This window comes from Triticum urartu, chromosome 6, assembly GCF_003073215.2.
Source record: "Triticum urartu cultivar G1812 chromosome 6, Tu2.1, whole genome shotgun sequence".
In the NCBI taxonomy this organism is placed as follows: domain Eukaryota; kingdom Viridiplantae; phylum Streptophyta; class Magnoliopsida; order Poales; family Poaceae; genus Triticum; species Triticum urartu.
In genome coordinates this window covers 143,596,232-143,615,821 of record NC_053027.1, presented here as the reverse complement: position 1 = coordinate 143,615,821, position 19,590 = coordinate 143,596,232, and the positions used below count along the sequence as shown (strand labels likewise).

General features: G+C 48.8%; 1 protein-coding gene across 1 annotated transcript; it reads left to right on the top strand.

Moving 5' to 3' along the window:
- Positions 1-1,813: 1,813 nt before the first annotated feature.
- LOC125516664 (uncharacterized protein K02A2.6-like) lies at positions 1,814-19,342 on the top strand. Its single transcript, XM_048682018.1, has 2 exons — positions 1,814-2,581; positions 19,331-19,342. Exons 1-2 carry the CDS (start codon positions 1,814-1,816, stop codon positions 19,340-19,342), a joined length of 780 nt encoding a protein of 259 aa, XP_048537975.1.
- Positions 19,343-19,590: the final 248 nt, after the last annotated feature.

The window sequence follows — 19,590 nt, the reverse complement described above, 5'->3', positions numbered from 1 at the left end:
TTCGGCCTCAAGAATGCCGGAGGCACGTTCACGAGGATGATTCAGAAGTGTTTGCTCACTCAAATCAGTCGGAATGTGGAGGCATACATGGATGATATTGTGGTCAAGTCACGGAAGGGTTCCGACCTGCTGACTGACCTTGCTGAAACCTTTGCCAACCTCAGGAGGTACGATATCAAGCTCAATCCGTCAAAGTGCACGTTCGGAGTTCCAAGTGGGAAGTTACTCGGTTTTCTCGTTTCCGAACGGGGAATCGACGCCAATCCTGAAAAAAATTGGTACTATACTCCGGATGAAACGTCCTGTGCGTGTGCATGACGTCCAGAAGCTTACAGGATTCTTGGCCGCTTTAAGTTGATTCATCTCTCGCCTCGGTGAAAAGGCATTGCCTCTTTACTGACTGATGAAGAAGTCCGACAAGTTTGAGTGGACTCCAGAAGATGATGCAGCGTTTATAGAGCTCAAAGCTCTGCTCTCCACCCAGCCGGTGCTTGCTGCCCCAATCAGCAAGGAGCCTTTGCTGATTTACATTGCAGCCACAGGACAAGTTGTCAGTACAGTACTTACGGTCAAGCAGGAAGAAGAAGGAAAGGCCTTCAAAGTTCTGCGCCCAGTATATTATGTTTCTGAAGTTTTGACTCCTTCAAAGCAAATATATCCTCATTACCAGAAGCTTGTATACGGGATTTATATGACCACGAAGAAGGTTGCACATTACTTCTCTGATCATTCCATTATAGTCGTCAGCGACGCTCCACTATCAGAGATTTTGCACAACAGAGATGCAACTGGTCGAGTGGCCAAATGGGCGATTGAACTTCTTCCCCTAGATATCAAGTTTGAGGCAAAGAAAGCTATCAAGTCCCAAGCAATTGCAGATTTCGTCGCCGAGTGGATCGAACAGCAACTTCCGACTCAAGTTCACTCGGAGCACTGGACCATGTTCTTCGATGGATCTAAGATGTTGAATGGTTCCGGTGCTGGGGTAGTATTGGTTTCCCCCCGAGGAGATAAGCTCAGATATGTTCTCCAGATTCACTTTCATTCCTCTAATAACGAAGCAGAATATGAAGCACTTTTGTATGGGTTGCGCATGGCCATTTCACTCGGCGTCCGTCGCCTCATGGTCTATGGCGACTCAGATTTTGTGGTTAATCAGGTGATGAAAGAATGGGACGTCAGAAGTCCAGCTATGACTGGTTATTGCAATGCAGTGAGAAAGCTAGAGAAGAAATTCGAGGGGTTAGAGCTTCATCACATCCCCTGACTGAAAAATCAAGCGGGTGATGATTTGGCAAAGATAGGCTCCAAGAGAGAAGCCATCCCTAGCAATGTGTTTTTGGAACACATCCACTCGCCATCAGTCCAAGAAGATCCTTTTACAGATGAAGCCCTGCAGCCAAAGAGTGCCACAGATCCGACTGAAGTTGAAATTCCGGCAGTGGTCGACCTAATCATGGAAGTTTTGGCAATCACCCCTGACTGGACGATACCGTACATCGCGTATATCCTGAGAAAGGAACTCCCGGAGGACGAAGAAGAGGCTCGACAGATCGTCCATCGATCCAAGGCCTTTACAGTCATAAAGGGACAGTTGTATAGAGAAAGCGCGACTGGAGTCGGTCAGAAGTGTATAACACCAGAAGAAGGTCAGATAATCCTTGATGATATCCACTCGGGGACCTGTGGTCATCATGCGTCCTCTCGGACCATTGTGGCAAAAGCATACCGAGCGGGATTTTACTGGCCAAGAGCGAATGAAATGGCAAAAGAAATAGTCGTCAAGTGTGAAGGGTGCCAGTTCTACTCCAACATGTCGCACAAGCCTGCATCAGCCCTGAAGACCATTCCACTCATCTGGCCCTTCGCTGTTTGGGGACTGGACATGGTTGGCCCATTGAGAACAGGCAGGAGCGGTTTCACACATGTGCTTGTGGCAGTCGACAAGTTTACCAAATGGATTGAAGCTAAGCCTATCAAGAATCTTGATGCTTGCACTGCTATCAGTTTCGTCAGAGAGTTAACATTCAGATATGGAGTCCCGCATAGCATCATCACCGACAATGGGTCAAACTTTGATTCAGACAAGTTCAGAGCTTTTTGTGCCTCTCAAGGCACAGGAGCCGACTACGCATCGGTCGCCCACCCCCAGTCGAATGGACAAGCAGAAAGGGCAAATGGTCTGATTCTCAAAGGACTAAAGCCTCGGATGATGCGTGATCTCAAGCACGCAGCAGGCGCTTGGTTCGACGAGCTTCCGTCAATTATGTGGGGATTGAGGACCACCCCGAATCGGTTGACTGGAAGAACTCCGTTCTTTCTGGTTTACGGAGCGGAAGCAGTCCTACCGAGTGATCTACTTCACAATGCACCCCGAGTCGAGCTTTATACCGAAGATGAAGCAGAACAAGCCCGGCAAGACGCAGTCAACCTCCTGGAAGAAGAAAGAGAAATGGCTATGATCCGATCGACCATTTATCAGCAAGACTTGCGTCGATTACATGCCAGAAATGTGAAGAGTCGAGCCTTCCAAGAAGGAGATTTGGTCCTCCGAGTGGATCAACAGAAACCACACAAGCTCGCTCCTACTTGGGAAGGTCCCTTCATCGTCACCAGAGTCCTCCACAATGGAGCGTATCACCTTTACAATGTCGATCGCCAGATCGATGAGCCACGAGCTTGGAATGCAGAACTGCACCGCCCCTTTAACACTTGAATTCTCACTCGGATGAGATGTAATAAGAAAAACTTCTGTAGTCTATTTATCAAAGACAAGAGTGTTACAAATTTTCCTATAATTGTTGTTGCTTTTGTTTGCGTGTGAAATCCCCCAGTGGGTGGCTTAGCTGCGAATCCGTTTTGCCGAAGTTTGTAAAAAAAATCCTACCGAGTGGTGAGCCAGACTCCCACTCGGAGGCTTAGCTGCAGCTCAGTGCTCGCCTAAGTGTTTAAAAATCCTACCAAGTGGCGAGCCAGACTCCCACTCGGAGGTTTAGCTGCAGCCCAGTGCTCGCCTAAGTGTTTAAAATCCTACCGAGCGGTGAGCCAGACTCCCACTCGGAGGCTTAGCTGCAGCCTAGTGCTCACCTAAGTGTTTAAAAATCCTACCGAGTGGTGAGCCAGACTCCCACTCGGAGGCTTAGCTGCAGCCCAGTGCTCGCCTAAGTGTTTAAAAATCCTACCGAGTGGTGAGCCAGACTCCCACTCGGAGGCTTAGCTGCAGCCCAGTGCTCGCCTAAGTGTTTAAAAATCCTATCGAGTGGTGAGCCAGACTCCCACTTGGAGGCTTAGCTGCAGCCCAGTGCTCGCCTAAGTGTTCAAAAATCCTACCGAGTGGAGAGCAAACCTCCCACTCGGAGGCTTAGCTGCAGCCCAGTGCTCGCCTAAGTATTTAAAAATCCTACCGAGTGGTGAGCAGACCTCCCACTCGGGGGGCTTAGCTGCAGTCCAGTACTCGCCTAAGTTTGAAAAAATCCTACCGAGTGGAGAGCAGACCTCCCACTCGGGGGCTTAGCTGCAGTCCAGTACTCGCCTAAGTTTGAAAAAATCCTACCGAGTGGAGAGCAGACCTCCCACTCGGGGGCTTAGCTGCAGTCCAGTGCTCGCCTAAGTATTTAAAAATCCTACCGAGTGGTGAGTAGACCTCCCACTCAGGGGGGCTTAGCTGCAGTCCAGTACTCGCCTAAGTTTGAAAAAATCCTACCGAGTGGAGAGCAGACCTCCCACTCGGGGGCTTAGCTGCAGTCCAGTACTCGCCTAAGTTTGAAAAAATCCTACCGAGTGGAGAGCAGACCTCCCACTCGGGGGCTTAGCTACAGTCCAGTACTCGCCTAAGTTTGAAAAAATCCTACCGAGTGGAGAGCAGACCTCCCACTCGGGGGCTTAGCTGCAGTCCAGTACTCACCTAAGTTTTTAAAATCCTACCGAGTGGAGAGCAGACCTTCCACTCGGAGGCTTAGCTGCAGCCCAGTGCTCGCCTAAGTACGAAACACATCCCAATCCGCAAGGACGACGAGGTGCAAATCCACTGCTACCTTCTCCTTCGGAGTTGCACCACAAATACAAAGTTATTTCGAGTGAAGAACAAGTTCCACTCGATAGATAATTCATGAAGATATTCAACGATAAATCAAGTTCAGATAAGATCCAAAGGTTCTAGACCGCAGATCAAAGTACTTGAGCCTCTAGCTCGACAGAGTTTAACGGTTACAAAATCCAGTCGGCATTCCGAGGCAAATTTAAAGTGAAGCATAAAAGTTTTTATTCCTCATGCGGAGGACTGGAAGGGGCGACGAACTCGTCCAAGTCGATCCCGTCTGCAATGCGAGTGGCAGCAGCAATGAAAGTCTCCATGAAGTCTTGAAAGTTGTGCTTCCCGGTATTGGCAACTTGGATGGCGGCCAACTTTTCTTCTCGTGCCTCCTTGCAGTGGACGCGGACCAGAGACAGAGCGACGTCAGCGCCACATCTAGCAGAAGATTTCTTCCATTCCGCCACTCGACCTGGGACTTCATTCAGTCGAGTCATCAAGGACTCGAGGTCATTCTGAAGCGTCGTCCTAGGCCAGAGCGACGTGTCGATCCGTGACATCGCAACCTTCAACCGAGCAAGATAGTCAACAACGCCGGCAACATGAGATTCCAGTCGGAGCACGTTCATAGCAGTCTCGTCCTTCACTAGAGAATTGATGGGGTCCAAGTCTGTCTCCACTCCACTGGTCTCCTCTTCGAAGTTCTGGCAGAATTCTGTAAACACAATTCAAGGATAAGTCAGTGGCTCTACGCAGATTTGGTAACTGCAAGTCAGTCGGGCCGGAGTAATTACCCTCGAGCATGACGAACAGCTTCTTGGCGAGTCCACCGAGATAAGCCTCCAGATCGTTCCTCTTCCCCGCCAGTTGACTTTCCTTGTCATTCAGAGCTATATTGCCATTCTTCAGACGGCTGACCTCTCGATTAGCCGCGTCGAGAGCAGTTTTCAGCCTGGAGTTTTCCTTTTCAAGAGTACCGACTGAAGCAGTTTTTCTTCAGCAAGCTTCATTTTGTTCAGGGCCTCCTTCTGCGCTTCGGCAAGGTCTTGATCCTTCTTCTTCAGAGCCTCCTCCATTTTGTCTGCAAAACAGCAAGTGAGATCAACATCGAGGACGGCCAGAAAGAAAGGAAAGTCGACAAAAGCTCACTAGCCATACCTTTTGCTTCGTCCCTCGCCTTCTGCAAGTTCTCCTGAGCAAGCTTCAAGTCAAGGTTCAGATGGATCTGTTTGTTCTCCAACTCAGTGTAGCGAGCCACAAGTTCGCAGGATTTCTGCAAAAAATCAGTCGACAGACATCCAAGATAAGTTGCTTCCGAGTAACCAAGAGACAATGATGGCGTTTCTAAGACTACAGCCGAATCAAAAACATTCGATAGTAGTCTCGGGGACTACACCCAGTGGGTGCACTCAACGTGCCCCCACTGGTTCGACCCAAAAAAATCAAGGCCTGACCAGACCGAGTGAAGAAGTTCAGCTAAAGCAACACAATATAAAGACTACAGTCGACTGCCAGCAGTCCACCGTAGTCTCGGGGACTACACCCAGTGGGTGCACTTAGCGTGCCCCCACTCGTCAAAAAGATTAATAGACACACCCAGTGGGCGTACAGATATAAAGATCTTCAGAAAAGAGATTCTTCAGATAGCATATCCTAACAGAACAAGCGGTGAATCGACTGACCTGGACGTTGCTCTGAAGAGCTGAGCTCGCGTCATAAGCTGCTTGGCTGGCTTCCCGAACCACCGTCACTTGCTCCATCATGATCCCCGCCTGGCGTATAGCCTCTTTAGCGGCACCCACTTGGTCCTCAGGGACGTGGTGTGTGGCAAAAAGCAAAGGCGGATTTGCAGTCGACGTCGAAGGCCGGACACTCGTCAGAGGTTCAGCGAAGGTCATAGAAACCCGAGTGGTATCACCACCCTCCCGGACTACGGCCTCGGGCGCCGGAGTAGTTTGTGGGGTCTTGCCAGCCGGCGCCCTCCTGTTCCTTCGCACCCTCAGCGGCACTTCGTCGTCATCATCAGGAAGGTCAATGACATGAGGAGCTACAAGAAAAATCCAATCGATCGGAATTATAAGAAATCGTCAGTCGACTAAAAGCAGAGCATCAGTAATCGTACCGGGGTTGGAGGTAACAGCGTCTTCCATCTCTTGATCATCGTCCTTGGCAGAGATCTCCGAGGTGGCAGCACTGCAAATTTCGAAAGTCAGTCAGCTTATTCAATGAGTCAACCAAGAGTCCGTCACGTTCGACAAAGGAAAAAAAATTCTACTATTACCCAGAAATGGTGGGGACAGTCATCTTCATCTTGGGCAGAGCCTTGGGCGGCTTGGACGGCGTCACGCGTGGGTGCTTGGGAGCTTTTTCTGTCAGCGCTGGAGATGAGGTCCGAGGGCGCTTCGACGACTGCCCAACAGGGACAGTCGCCTTACCACGTTCTCGCGCAGGGTCGTGTGTAAGCTTGGATCGCCGTTCCGAGCGGGGAGGTTCGACTTCTTCCTCCTCCTCTTCACTGGAGTCGTCGTCGTCATCCCCCTCTCCTTCGCCGTCAGATTCCCACTCTTCTCCCTCGTCTCCACTTTCGCCTCCGCTCGCCTCTCCTTCCTCGGCCTGCTCCTGTGCTCCATTGGGTGTCGAGTACATCTCAGTAGTGGCCTAGAGGACAACAAATGAGACAAAAGTCAATCGACTGATCCAAAAAGAACAAATAAAGAAAGCAAGATCACAGTCGGAAATGCAAGGTCAGACCTTGTCCACTTCGTATGTTTGGTCGAGTGGAGGAATCCTCCTGGCTCCTCGGGGGTTGTCCTTGTTCCCTGTGATACTCGACAGCCACCCTTCCAACATCTCGTCAGTGACCTCCTCTGGGTGAATCCGAGTGGTGTCTTCGAGACCCGAGTACAGCCACATCGGGTGGTCACGAGCCTGAAGCAGTTGGATGCGCCTCTGAAGGAAGACTTCCAACAAGTCCATGCCAGTCACACCCTCGCGGACAAGCTGAACCACTCGACCGACCAGCACCTTGACTTGCGCCTTTTCCTCCAATGTCACTTTCAGAGAGGCAGGTTTTTGTGCTCGATTCAGAGAAAAAGGGGGAAGCCCAGTCAACTGTCCTGGGGTCACCTGGTCTTCACAGTAAAACCAAGTCGACTGCCACCCACGGACTGACTCGGGAAAAGTGATAGACGGAAAGGAACTTTTTCCCCTCATCTGGATCGCCAGGCCCCCGCACAGCTGGATCACCTGCGTCCGTTCGTCACTCGACTTGGCCTTCTTGACCGACTGAGAGCGGCAAGTGAAGATGTGCTTGAAGAGTCCCCAATGGGGGCGGCAACCCAAGAAGTTTTCACACAAGGAAACGAAAGCAGCAAGATACACAATAGAATTGGGAGTAAAGTGATGGAGCTGCGCTCCGAAGAAGTTCAAGAAGCTCCGGAAAAAAGGATGAGGAGGCTGTAACGCCCCAGATATACTTTCCATATTTGTATCCAACTCTTGCCGTTTCCGGCATTAACTTATATTTATTTCTCGGGTTCGGGTCTTTGTCTCCGTGTGTTGTTTTCTTTTCCGTGCATCTCTTATCATGTCATCACGTGCATTGCATTTGCATACATGTTCATCTCATGCATCCGAGCATTTTCCCCGTTGTCCATTTTGCATTCCGGCGCTTCGTTTTCCTCCGGTGGCCTTTTCTAGCGTTCTTTCGTGTGTGGGGATTAAACATTTCCGGATTGGACCGAGACTTGCCATGCGGCCTGGGTTTACTATCGGTAGACCGCCTGTCAAGTTTCGTATCATTTGGACTTCGTTTGATACTCCAACGGTTAACCGAGGGACCGAAAAGGCCTCGTGTGTGTTGCAGCCCAACACCCTCCAAATTTGGCCCAAAACCCACCAAACTCTACTCCATGTCCTAGAGCGTTCGATCACGATCGCGTGGGCGAAAACCGCACCTCATTTGGACTCTCCTAGCTCCCTCTATGCCTATATATACACCCCCCATTTCGGATCTTGTCTTCCTCCCCGTCCTCCTCGTTTTTAAAAAAAAACAGATCAAACCCCCCGCCGACGGACGTGTCCGGATCAGACGGACACCGTCCGCCCCGCCACCGCCAGCCAATCGCGCGCCGCCACGTGGGCGCGCGCCCACTTCGCCGCCGCCAGGCCCGGGAGGCCCGCAGCCGGCCCCCGAGGCCCGCGTCTCCCCGCCGCCGCCCTCGCGTCGCCTCGCCGCCTCTTCCCCGCGGTCGGCCGCCGGCGCCGCCGCGGCGGACCACCGCCGCCTCCGCGCCGCCGCCCGCGGCTCCCCTCGCCGCCCGGGAGCACCGGCGCCGCGCCGCCCGCCTCCACGCCGGCGCCGCCCCGGGCGAGCCCCTCCTCTCCTCCAGCGTCCTTCTCCGGCTGCTACAGTGTTTCCGGCGAGCCTCGGGATCCGTGCCGCCGAAACCCTAGATCTGAATCTGGATCTGACGGTTGACTTTCTCCTTCTCCCCCCAGATTTTTGTGCCTACTTTGATTGCTCGTATCTCCGCAACCGTAGCTCCGTTTTGGGCGTATAATATATCAAAATCTTCGTCTCGACATGTACATCATTTCATTCCATTGCATCATTTTCATTTGAGCTCATCTTGATGCCCTAAATACTGTTAGAAGGAGGCTTCGTGAGTTAAATTGCAGATCCGTTAGTTCATCATGCACTTTTGTCATTTTTGCCATGTTTAATCCGTGCATGATATGCCTGTGCCCCTTTGGGATGAATTGTTTAGCATTTTGTCTTCTTTCCAGAGGTGCCACCCATGAATTTTTAGGATGTGTGTATTGTCTTGTGCAAGCTTGCGAAGAGAGGTACCTGAGATTGCTGATTTCAGGGACTTAGTGATTTTCACCAAGTCTGGGATATTTTAGTTCATGATGCCATATGTCCAGCTTGTTTCCTAGTGATCCGTGCCTATTTTGAGGATGATCAGTAAGGGAGTTTTGATATTTATGTTATGCTCTATCCATCCATGTCTTTGTTTTCATATGTGGAGTGCCCTAGGTTGACTCAATCGAGCTCAACTTTTGCTTCGTTGTTAATCTGGGCAGATCGTCAACTTGTTTGCGATTTTGCCGATGCTACCGTTAGTGTTCCGTGCATGCTATGCCTTTGTTCTTGCCATGTGTAGCTAGAATATTGTGCCTTCTTGCCGGTTATATGCTTGCCTTGCTATGACTTGCACCATGGTGAGTGCATCGAGCTCGTTTACATGCCTTCGTGAGTTAAATTTCTGCATGTCTCAGTTTTCACTAAGTCTGAAAACTGATTGTGTTCGAGCTATGTTCGTGAGCTCGGTAGGGTATTTTGTGAACCCTTTTGACCCCAGGTCACTTTGGGTGTTTTGTTAAGCTTGTTGAGTAGCTCCATGCCATTTTCTTACTTGTCATGTTCAGGTCATTTATCATGTTGTTTTGCTGCTCCAAAGAGAGCATCGTGATCTGAAATTTCAGGCTAGTGTTAATTTCACTAAGTCTGGAATCTGTTTTGCATATTCATTTTTGCCATGCTTGTTTGAACCCCTTAATGGATGAATTTGCCTATGGCTCAGTGCTAGTGTTTTGTTAAGAATCTTGTGTACATCACTGCCATGTATTTTGTGTTCATGTTTGGTGGCTGTAGCATGTTCATTTCGTTGCATTTATATGCCTACTTGCTGTAAATCGCAGACCGGTGTCATATCTTAAAACGCTTGCCATTTCCAAACCGTAACTCCGATTCCATTGATCTTTATATCGTTTTCAAGCGATTTCATCCCCTCTATCCAGTGGCACCCTTGGAATTCCAAGTTGAGGCCAGGTTCATGCATTTCCTGTCATATCTTGCATTTTGCATCCCGCATCGCATCCCGCATAGCATATCATCATTTCATCATATTGCTTGGTCTTGCACGTGGTTGATTGTATCCTTGTTGCTTGTTTGTCTTGTTTGGGTAGAGCCGGGAGACGAGTTCGCTACCGAGGAGCCCGTTGAGTTTGCTTGTGAGGATCCAGTCAGCTTTGACAACTGTGCAGGCAAGATGATCATACCCTCGAAATCACTACTATCTTTGCTATGCTAGTTTGCTCGCTCTTTTGCTTTGCCACTGCTATGATGCCTACCACTTGCTTGTCAGCCTCCCAATTGCATGATTGAACCTCTAACCTACCATTGTCCTAGCAAACCGTTGATTGGCTATGTTACCGCTTTGCTCAGCCCCTCTTATAGCGTTGCTAGTTGCAGGTGAAGATTGGAGTCGTTCCTATTGGAACATCTTTTATTTGCTTGTTGGGATATCACTATATTGCTATGTTATCTTAATGCATCTATATACTTGGTAAAGGGTGGAAGGCTCGGCCTCTCGCCTAGTGTTTTGTTCCACTCTTGCCGCCCTAGTTTCCGTCATATCGGTGTTATGTTCCCGGATTTTGCGTTCCTTACGCGGTTGGGTTATAATGGGAACCCCTTGATATTTCGCCTTGATTAAAGTTTTTCCAGCAATGCCCAACCTTGGTTTTACCATTTGCCGCCTACCCCTTTTCTTTCCCTTGGGTTCTGCAGACTCAAGGGTCATCTTATTTTAACCCCCCCGGGCCAGTGCTCCTCTGAGTGTTGGTCCACCTGTCAGCTACCGGTGGCCACCAGGGGCAACTCTGGGCTGGCCTACCCGTACCTAAGACAATCTGAGTGTGCCCTGAGAAAGAGATATGTGCAGCTCCTATCGGGATTTGTCGGCACATTCGGGCGGTGTTGCTGGTCTTGTTTTAACCTGTCGAAGTGTCTTGAGTTACCGAGATACCGAGTCTGATCGGAACGTCTTGGGAGGAGGTCTATTCCTTCGTTGACCGTGAGAGCTTGTTATGGGCTAAGTTGGAACTCCCCTGCAGGGATTGAACTTTCGAAAGCCGTGCCCGCGGTTATGGGCAGATGGGAATTTGTTAATGTCCGGTTGTAGATAACTTGAATCTTAATTAATTAAAATGAATCAACTGAGTGTGTTGCCGTGATGGCCTCTTCTCGGCGGAGTCCGGGAAGTGGACACGGTGTTGGAGTAATGCTTGCGCAGGTTGTTCCTCTAGATTCTCACTCGCGCCTTGCCTCCTCTTCTCGCTCTCTTTTGCGTATAAGTTAGCCACCACATATGCTAGTCGCTTGCTGCAGCTCCACATACTTGCCTTATCCTTCCTATAAGCTTAAATAGTTTTGATCGCGAGGGTGCGAGATTGCTGAGTCCCTGTGGCTCACAGATACTATAATTCCAGATGCAGATCCAGGTGATTCCGCTCCAGGTGACGAGTACGAGCTCAAGTGGGAGTTCGACGAGGACTCTCAGCGTTATTATGTTTCCTTTCCCGACGATCAATAGTGGTGCCTAGTTGGGGTTATCGATTCAGGGCCTTGTCGCATGTTGGGGGTCTTTTCTATTTTGGCACCGTAGTCAGGCCATGAGTGATTTGTATGATGGATGTTATTTATGTACTTTGATGTGACGTGGCGAGTGTAAGCCAACTATGTACCTCCCCTTTATATTATTTATGTACATGGGATGTGTGATGATTTCCTGACTTGCGACATTGCTTTCAATGCGGTTATGCCTCTAAGTCGTGCCTCAACACGTGGGAGATATAGCCGCATCGAGGGCGTTATAGAGGCAGAGAGAATCCACGATCGATATGGGTGGCGAGGAGGACGCACTCACCATCAAGAGGCTGGGGTTCGACTTCTTTCCCCGGGAGGCGCGCAGATTCATGGGGAATGAATCCCCCCTCGACCAGATCATCGAGATCATCCTGCCGAATCACCGATGGCATCCAGTCGCCCTGGATCCAATCCTTGGGCAGAGCAGTCCTCGAGGAAGATCCGCCCCGAGCGGACTTCTTCCCCTTCCCCTGCACCGCCACCTTCTTCGCGCGCTCCAGAGCCGACGTCTTCTCCTTCACCATCGTCGCCGGCGAAGCTCGAACAGACCTACGGCACCAAGGTGGGAGCGGAGGTGGCGGAGGATCTTGTGAAGGAAGGGGGAAAAGTGAAGGCGCACTGTTCGGGGGTCCCGAGCCGGCAGCTTATAAGAGGTCGCTTCCGAGTGGCTGACTGGTAGGCCCAAGCAATCCCGTCAAATCCCGCAACAGGCGCGCGCGCAGTACGTGGCGAAAAAGGTTGCGTGGGGATCGAGGAGCTTCCATCCTATCCCATCTGATTACTGCGGCCGCCCCCGTCCCGCGCGCTTCCCGAAATTCAAATTCCGCAAAATCCGCGGGCCACAGAACAACTCGTCAAACAGAAGATCCCTTTCACACTGTCACTCGGAACTTCACAAGTAAAGAAATTCACTCGACAAGAGGCCAAGAATGGATCAAGGCGACTGAAAGAAGCTGACGACGTCATCCGTGACAATTGATCCAAAACAAGACGTTCATATAACATGAAGAACCAGTCGGAAAGATCCCCAACTCCTTCCCCACTCGAACCTCGATCCATTCGGGGGCTAATGATGAAGCTATGTACCTAGGATAGGGGCATGGACCTGTCCTAAGTACCCTACCCAAGGACATCCCTAGAAGAAGTCACCTTTCAATCGACTTGGAGGTATCCCACTCGACAGATTCAAGACACTCGACCACGAAGCAATCACTCGACCAAATTCCAACCACTCGACTGCCACGAGATCTAAAGTCACCCTGCACGCAAACGGTCGGTCATTAAGTAGCTTTTATGGTCATCATAGCACTTTATTGGGGGCGTTACCAGTAACCCCCAATCTTAATGTACTTTAAACCTTGCATTACTGAGGGCTGGAGGGGCCTGGCGAACTCTATATAAGCCACCCCCTCCTCAGTATCAGGGGTTGGCACCCCTGTTATTCATACACACATAATTCAGTCGACCGCCTCCGGGCACCGAGACATAGGGCTGTTACTTCCTCCGAGAAGGGCCTAAACTCGTAATCCTCGTGTGCTTACAACTCCTCCATAGCTAAGATCTAGCCTCTCCATACATACCCCCCTACATCACTGTCAGAGTTAGAACCACGACATCCCGTGCTCGCTCATGTCAACCTCGCCTCTGGAGTCCACCAGCGCCCTCGAGCATCCTCCTCTCTTTAGCCATCCCTTGGCATCTGTCGTGCGCCCACCACGACAGAGATGTTATAAGATCAGGGGTTGCTCCATCTAAGCCCAAAGAAGCTCCCAAGGCAGCTGCTCCAAAACCCAAAGCTGCACCCAAGAGGAGTACAAGAAATATTCCAGCTGCAGAGAAGAACAAGGCCCCAGTGCTTGAAGCTGCTATAGAAGAAGAAGATGATGAGTCACATGTCTTTAGGAAGTTGAAGCCCAAAATTCCAGATCACAATGATGCTCATCCAGTAGTTGAGGACATGAAGCTCAGGAAGGATGCAGGACTCGGACAGTGGAGATTGACTGATCCCTATGCAGTCAGGAGAAGAACTGATGTGGACTACATGTTACATGCAAAGGAACAATAGGACTTCTATGAGACAGTGTTGCTTGACAAGAAGCCTATAGTCTGTGATATGAGATGGGTGGACTGGGAGTACATCAGGGAAAATGAAGAACACTATCCTGGAGTCTATGATAGTTTCAAGTCTTGTGGAGTAGAGGACTTTTTTGGGCAGAAGCTCACAGAGTGGAATGATGAGCTTATTATGCAGTTCTACTCCACAGCTCATTTCTACCCAGATGGAAGGATTGTCTGGATGTCTGAAGGTACTAGGTACCAGTCAACGGTTGAAGAATGGGCAAAATTGATCAATGCTCCTAAGGAGAATGAATATGACTTGGATGTCTATGCCAAGAAGAAGAAGGATCACAACATCATGGCACATATGTACAGAGAGATCCTAGATGCTGCTCTTGAGACACACAAATTTGGATCAGTACATTACCTTTTGTCAGGTTTGCCAACAATCAATTGGATCCTCAGGCACACTCTATTGCCAAAGTCAGGTGATCACAAGATGATCAGAGGCCATGCAATTAACCTGCTTCACATATTTGATGTGCCTCAAAAGTTCAAAGTCATGAGCCTAATTGTGGAAACTATAAAGAGAACAGCTGCAGATCAGAAGAGAATTTGTGGGTATGCCCCACAGATCCAGGAGATAATCAACTCCAAGATGGGCACTGGCACATATCTCTTGGACAAGGATCATATGCCCATCTACCCAGACTTTGAGGAAAACATTGTGGTAATGGATGAGAATGAACCATCTTTTGTGAAAGCACAAGCAAAGAGGGAGAAGGCAAGGACTAAAAAGGCTGCAAAGATGCCAACCATTGATGAGGCATCTCAGTATCTTCTGAAGAGCAAGCAAGATCAGCTTGGCTACTTGATTGCCTCCACTCTGAGGATTGAGAAGGGATTGGCCACCCTGACTTAAAACCAGGAGAGCTTGGAGAGGATCATGGAGCAGAAGTTCTATGATTTAGATGTGAAGGTCACAGAGATACAGTCAGTTGTTGAGCAACTTCAGGATGAAGTGTAGGAGAAGAAGGGCAAGTCTACCACTGATGCTTTTTCTAGAGTGCCCAGAGGACAGAGATCTGCTGCAGTGCCAATTACAGACACCAGAGCAACTTCATCTGCACCAGCTACAGCTTCAGTGCCACCAGCTCCAGCACCCACTCCACCAGCTCCATCTACATCAACTGATGCCTTCGTCCTTGGAGTTTTATCTACACCACCACCTGAAGACCAAGCCTGAGAGTCGATCTAGCACTATGCATTTTTATGAACTTTTTGGTAACTTGTTGCCAAAGGGGGATAAAATGTATAGATCATAGGCTTCGAGAGAGAGTGTTGCTCTTTGTTCTCTCTTGTTGTTTGGTGGTTGAAATTTGTTATTTGTTTGTTTGAGATACTTTATGCTTTTGTGTGATACTTGGATGATCATGTGTTTGATCATATGCTACCTTAATGCTTGTTGGATGACATTATCCTTTTATATCCCCATATGATCATTCACTTTGCTTGGTGATGAGTGCATGTATTTAATTATTATCATTTTGAGCGCTCCACCAAGATGTATGTGACATGGAAGAGTAACCCATGATCCTAACTCATTGTGCATTTGCAGTCCAAAGCAAATCTTAAACTATGCACAAATTTAGGGGGAGCTCTTGCTTTTCACATACTTCTCAAAGCGACAATGTTTTTCACTCTTATTATCATTTGTCGAAGCTTTGATCTATATGTTGTCATCAATTACCAAAAAGGGGGAGATTGAAAGTACAACTATCCCTAGGTGGTTTTGGTAATTCCTAACAACATATAGCTCATTGAGCTAATACTATTTCAAGATTAATATTTCAGGAAAGCTCAATGATTGGCATGGCATGGATGAGAAAAGTGGACCCCTCAAAATGCTAAGGACAAAAGGATTGGCTCAAGCTCAAAGGTCAAGACTCTGCATTTTCTATTTTAGTGATCCAAGATCACATTGAGTCTATAGGAAAAGCCAATACTATCAAGGAGGGATGAGGTGTTGCATAATGAGGCTCTTGCTCAAAATGCTTAGTGATATGCTCCAAAGCCCTCAACTACTTTCTCACATCCACATATTAAAGGAAATATGCCCTAGAGGCAATAATAAAGTTATTATTTATTTCCTTATATCATGATAAATGTTTATTATTCATGCTAGAATTGTATTAACCGGAAACATAATACATGTGTGAATACATAGACAAACAGAGTGTCACTAGTATGCCTCTACTTGACTAGCTCGTTGATCAAAGATGGTTATGTTTCCTAACCATAGACATGAGTTGTCATTTGATTAACGGGATCACATCATTAGGAGAATGATGTGATTGACTTGACCCATTCCGTTAGCATAGCACTTCATCGTTTAGTTTGTTGCTATTGCTTTCTTCATGACTTATACATGTTCCTATGACTATGAGATTATGCAACTCCCGTTTACCAGAGGAACACTTTGTGTGCTACCAAACGTCACAACGTAACTGGGTGATTATAAAGGTGCTCTACAGGTGTCTACGAAGGTACTTATTGGGTTGGCGTATTTCGAGATTAGGATTTGTCACTCCGATTGTCGGAGAGGTATCTCTGGGCCCTCTCGGTAATGCACATCACTTAAGCCTTGCAAGCATTGCAACTAATGAGTTAGTTACGGGATGATGTATTACGGAACGAGTAAAGAGACTTGCCGGTAACGAGATTGAACTAGGTATTGAGATACCGACGATCAAATCTCGGGCAAGTAACATACCGATGACAAAGGGAACAACGTATGTTGTTATGCGTTCTGATTGATAAAGATCTTCGTAGAATATGTGGGAGCCAATATGAGCATCCAGGTTCCGCTATTGGTTATTGACCGGAGACATGTCTCAGTCATGTCTACATAGTTCTCGAACCCGTAGGGTCCGCACGCTTAAAGTTTCGGTGACGATTGTATTATGAGTTTATGTGATTTGATGTACCGAAGGTAGTTTGGAGTCCCTGATGAGATCGGGGACATGACGAGGAGTCTCGAAATGGTCGAGACGTAAAGATCGATATATTGGACGACTATATTCGGACATCGGAAAGGTTCCGAGTGATTCGGGTATTTTCGGGGGTACCGGGGAGTTACGGGAATACGAATTGGTGGAAGAGAGGAGGCAGGGCGCGCGGCCCCCTAGCCCAAACCGAATTGGACTAGGGGGCCGGCCCCCCTTTCCTCCTTTTCCTCCTTCTCCTTCCTTCTCCTTCTCCTCCTTCCTTTCCTCCTCCTAGTAGGAGTAGGAAAGGGGAGTCCTACTCCTACTAGGAGGAGGACTCCTCCTCCTGGCGCGCCCATAGAGGGCCGGCTGGCCTCCCCCCTTGCTCCTTTATATACAGGGGCAGGGGCACCTCTAGACACACAAGTTGATCAGTTGATCTCTCCCAGCCGTGTGCGGTGCCCCCCTCCACCATATTCCACCTCGGTCATATCGTAGCGGTGCTTAGGCGAAGCCCTGCGTCCGTAGCAACATCATCACCGTCACCACGCCGTCGTGTTGGCGGAACTCTCCCGTGAAGCTCTGCTAGATCGGAGTTCGCGGGACGTCATTGAGCTGAACGTGTGCTGAACTCGGAGGTGTCGTGCGTTCGGTACTTGGATCGTTCGGATCGTGAAGACGTACGACTACATCAACCGTGTTGTGCTAACGCTTCCGCTTTCGGTCTACGAGGGTACATGGACAACACTCTCCCCTCTCGTTGCTATGCATCACCATGATCTTGCGTGTGCGTAGGAAAATTTTGAAATTACTACGTTCCCCTACACATATGACCTAAACCAAAAGTCAAACTCGGCCCCACCGATTCTTTCTATCTGGCGCCACCGAGTTCAGATGTCATAGCCACTGCCACAAACCCTAGGCAAATCGGTCTCACCGAGATGGGATTGTAATCTCTCCGTTTCCCTTCGTAATGTTTCGGTCCCACCGAGATTGCAATGTAAACTCTCTATTTTCCTTTCGTAACATTTCGGTCTCACCGAAATGAGCGAATCGGTCCCACCGGGTTTACCTGACCAACTCTCTGGTTAGCTTATTACCAAAATCGGTCTCACCGAGTTTGTGTAATCGGTCTCACCGAGATTACGTTATGCCCTAACCCTGACCATATCGGTCCTACCGAGTTGCATGTCGGTCCCATCGAAAATCCTAACGGTCACTAGATTTGCTGAATCGGTCCGATCGAGTTTATCAATTCGGTCCCACTGAGATTGGCAAGTTGTGTGTAATGGTTAGATTTTGTGTGGAGGCTATATATACCCCTCCACCTCCTCTTTATTCGTGGAGAGAGCCATCAGAACGAACCTACACTTCCAACTTACCTTTTCTGAGAGAGAACCGCCTACACTTGTGTTGAGGCCAAGATATTCCATTCTTACCATATGAATCTTGATCTCTAGCCTTCCCAAGTTGCTTTCCACTCAAATCTTCTTTCCACCAAATCCATTGCCTGTGAGAGAGAGAGTTGAGTGTTGGGGAGACTATCTTTGAAGCACAAGAGCAAGGAGTTCATTATCAACACACCATTTGTTACTTCTTGAAGAGTGGTGTCTCCTAGATTGGCTAGGTGTCACTTGGGAGCCTCCGACAAGATTGTGGAGTTGAACCAAGGAGTTTGTAAGGGCAAGGAGATTGCCTACTTCATGAAGATCTACCCTAGTGAGGCAAGTCCTTCGTGGGCGACGGCCATGGTGGGATAGACAAGGTTGCTTCTTCGTGGACCCTTCGTGGGTAGAGCCCTCCGTGGACTCGCACAGCCATTATCCTTCGTGGGTTGAAGTCTCCATCAACGTGGATGTACGATAGCACCACCTATCGGAACCATGACAAAAACATCCGTGTCTCCTATTGCGTTTGAATCCTCCAAACCCTTCTCTTTACATTCTTGCAAGTTGCACGCTTTACTTTCCGCTGCTCATATACTCTTTGCATGTTCGCTTGAATTGTGTTAAGATTGCTTGACTTGTCCAAAGTTGCTAAAATCTGCCAAGAACTAAAATTGCAAAAAGGATAAGTTTTATTTGGTCAAGTAGTCTAATCACCCCCCTTCTAGACATACTTTCGATCCTACACAGACCCTTCTAAGCCGGGCCTAGGAACCAACCAGACGTCCCGAGAAATTCGACGACATGTAGAGAGCGAGGGTTTGGGCAGTCGGCACTATTCAGGCAGATCCATCAGACCACATCGTAATAAGCTTCTCCTTTACACTACAAGCATCACTGAGCATTCTTCAAACCGTTCAAGCCATTTTTCCTAAGTCCCTGTGTCAGACAAACCCATTGTCATCCATTTCCATGACTGACTACGACGAATAATTGCTTCATGGCGGGAAGGGGCTGATGCCTTCCCACCCACCCAGGTTCAAGGCATGGTACTTGCAAGTTGGGTTTGTTGCACCAATTATACTATAGGGGGTTCCCCTACAGTCTTTCTTTCAAAAAAATTGCTTTGTATGTCACATAGTATATAAGATGGTCTCAAGAACTTAACTAACACATAGATTCATACATTAATTTTTCCACCTCCGCGTCCATCGCAACAATACCTCTCTGGCCGTCAAGGCATTGTCAGACGTCTGCTGTCCCCGTCCACGGTCCTGCCCGCCTTGGACTACGCCGCCATTCATCTAGGATTCGTCTGCAGCCAGGTACTCTCCGCCCCCTGTTGACGCCATCCATGGTAGACACCACGCCCGGCCAACAGGTATTCGGTCAGATGTCATTGAGCTTTTTTTAATACATTTTTGTTGTTTTCTAGAGTAAAACATGATGGTAGGGTACTTGGTGATGGAGGATGAGCTGATGTGTGACGTGTGGAAGGTCTACGGACTTTGTGGGCATGAGGCAAGGGGGCTCTACGTTTTGGCATAACGTGCATGCTTTGTTTCATGAGCCAAATCACTTCGCGCGCTACGACTTGCAAATGATTCATGATCGCAATGTGAAGTCGCTAACCCATCGATGGTACACGATCTTCAACTCGGTCATGAAGTTTTACGATGCAATTGCACAAATGAA